Genomic DNA, 1,727 nt, shown 5'->3' with positions numbered 1-1,727 from the left:
AAAATCAAATTCGTACTAAATTATATGAGCAAAATACTGGTTTGAAATGATTTATAGCTATATAAACTTTGTTACAATTAAACTCTCATACAAACTTGTGTCTCCACTTTACATAAATGGTGATGTAAGTTCGAATCCTACATAGGCTGTATTTATAAATAACTATATAAAAAAAAACCTTCATAAAAAACTTGATCATCTCTCCTTTTCTGCTCAACTATGCTTTGTTCTATACTTTTTCCTTATATATCCATAGAAGATTAAACCACTCAGAAGAACTAAATTAATATGTATGTATCCCTCAACTAATTCATAAATAGAAGTTATCACAGACGACATTTGCAGTATTTCAGGTATACAATCTGCCTGCCCTGGCATTATAATCTGCTTGTAGGTTTCTCAAATGCCGAAGAACTCTATTAGCCTGCAATACAACAAAAAGGGTAAGAAAAAAAACACTCGATAAATGATGATCAAACATTAGATCTCCTACTCTTCCCATTTAAATTTAATAGGAGCCATTTGATTTATTTGGTCAAATGATCATTGTTGAGAAGTTTTTTTTTTCGAAACACCCCAAATGAAAAGTGGGAAGTTCATTTTGGGATGGAAGGAGTAATAACCGATAACAAAATTTGTACCGTACCATACCTTTTCTTTGGCTCTTGAGGTTCCGGACATGGACAAGATAACTAAAGGTGGCATAACTAAAGGTGCCGATTATCAGTATGTATAGACAAGTAAAACAAAGCAGTAGCCGCATCCATCCTACCACGGGGTGTTCCATTCCCTAACAACTCTACCAATTCATCAATAGCTCCTGAATTCCCTATCCTAATCTTATTCTCTTCAAATACAAATAAACTATACAGAGTTGCAGCAGCATTTTCTCGAGCCTCAGGAGTCCCCGTCTGAAGGACATGGATCAGAGGCTTTATTGACTCAGCTTTCATAATGTTAACCTTATTGTTGTTACTAATAGACAAGTTCATAACAGCAGTGACCGTTTTTTCTTGAGTATTCATGTCTGAACTACGAAGGAGGTTAACCAAAGGGTCGATAGCTCCACAACTCGCTATTATGATTTGGTTATCCAAGTCCTTGGCTAAAATCATGAGCTCTGGAGTAGCTTCTCTTACAGTTTCAAGTGAAGTACTTTTCACCTTATCTACTAATTCCTTTACATGAGCCTCAAATCTTGCAGCAACCCCATTTTGATCATCTCTTGTAGATAAAGGTACGATCATGGGTGAGAATTGGATCGGCTGTAGTCGGGTTTTAGGATTGTAACTTCTCCTTTCCTTTTGCTGAGATCCTGTTGTTACTGATGCAGGAATAACTTGATCCTTTGCCATTATGCCTATTTCATTGATTTCCCCGGGTTTTGATGGATTGTGCAATTGCTGCTGATTGACATCTTCAACTATTTCTTGTTCTAAGTCAGTGTATGAAACCATGATGGACTGAAGTTTGAGGGACTATTTATATATAAGCGTAACGCGTCTATATTCTTCTTGTGCACATATTCTGTACAAAAAAAAAAAGCAAATATCACCATCTTTCTTTTGCTAAGCTATAATGAATTGATGATCAATATTCCTCAACACGCGATAAGCAAGAAGAACTAATTAATCATGCAGGACGCCAATTATATAATCTTGGAGGAATATGAGTAAGAACACCAATCTTGTAACAGGGGATATGCAACTAAAATTGTAATGTTTAAA

At 35.6% G+C, this 1,727-nt stretch overlaps 1 protein-coding gene across 1 annotated transcript; it reads right to left on the bottom strand.

Annotated features, from left to right (window-relative positions):
* Positions 1–707: 707 nt before the first annotated feature.
* Positions 708–1,457, bottom strand: LOC110682911 (U-box domain-containing protein 4-like). Its single transcript, XM_021859262.1, has one exon. It carries the CDS (start codon positions 1,455–1,457, stop codon positions 708–710), a length of 750 nt encoding a protein of 249 aa, XP_021714954.1.
* Between the last annotated feature and the right edge of the window lie 270 nt (positions 1,458–1,727).

Source organism: Chenopodium quinoa, unplaced genomic scaffold (assembly GCF_001683475.1).
Source record: "Chenopodium quinoa cultivar QQ74 unplaced genomic scaffold, ASM168347v1, whole genome shotgun sequence".
Classification (NCBI taxonomy): Eukaryota; Viridiplantae; Streptophyta; class Magnoliopsida; order Caryophyllales; family Amaranthaceae; genus Chenopodium; species Chenopodium quinoa.
Note: the sequence above shows the minus strand (reverse complement) of the source record. Positions and strands in the feature narration are given on the sequence as shown.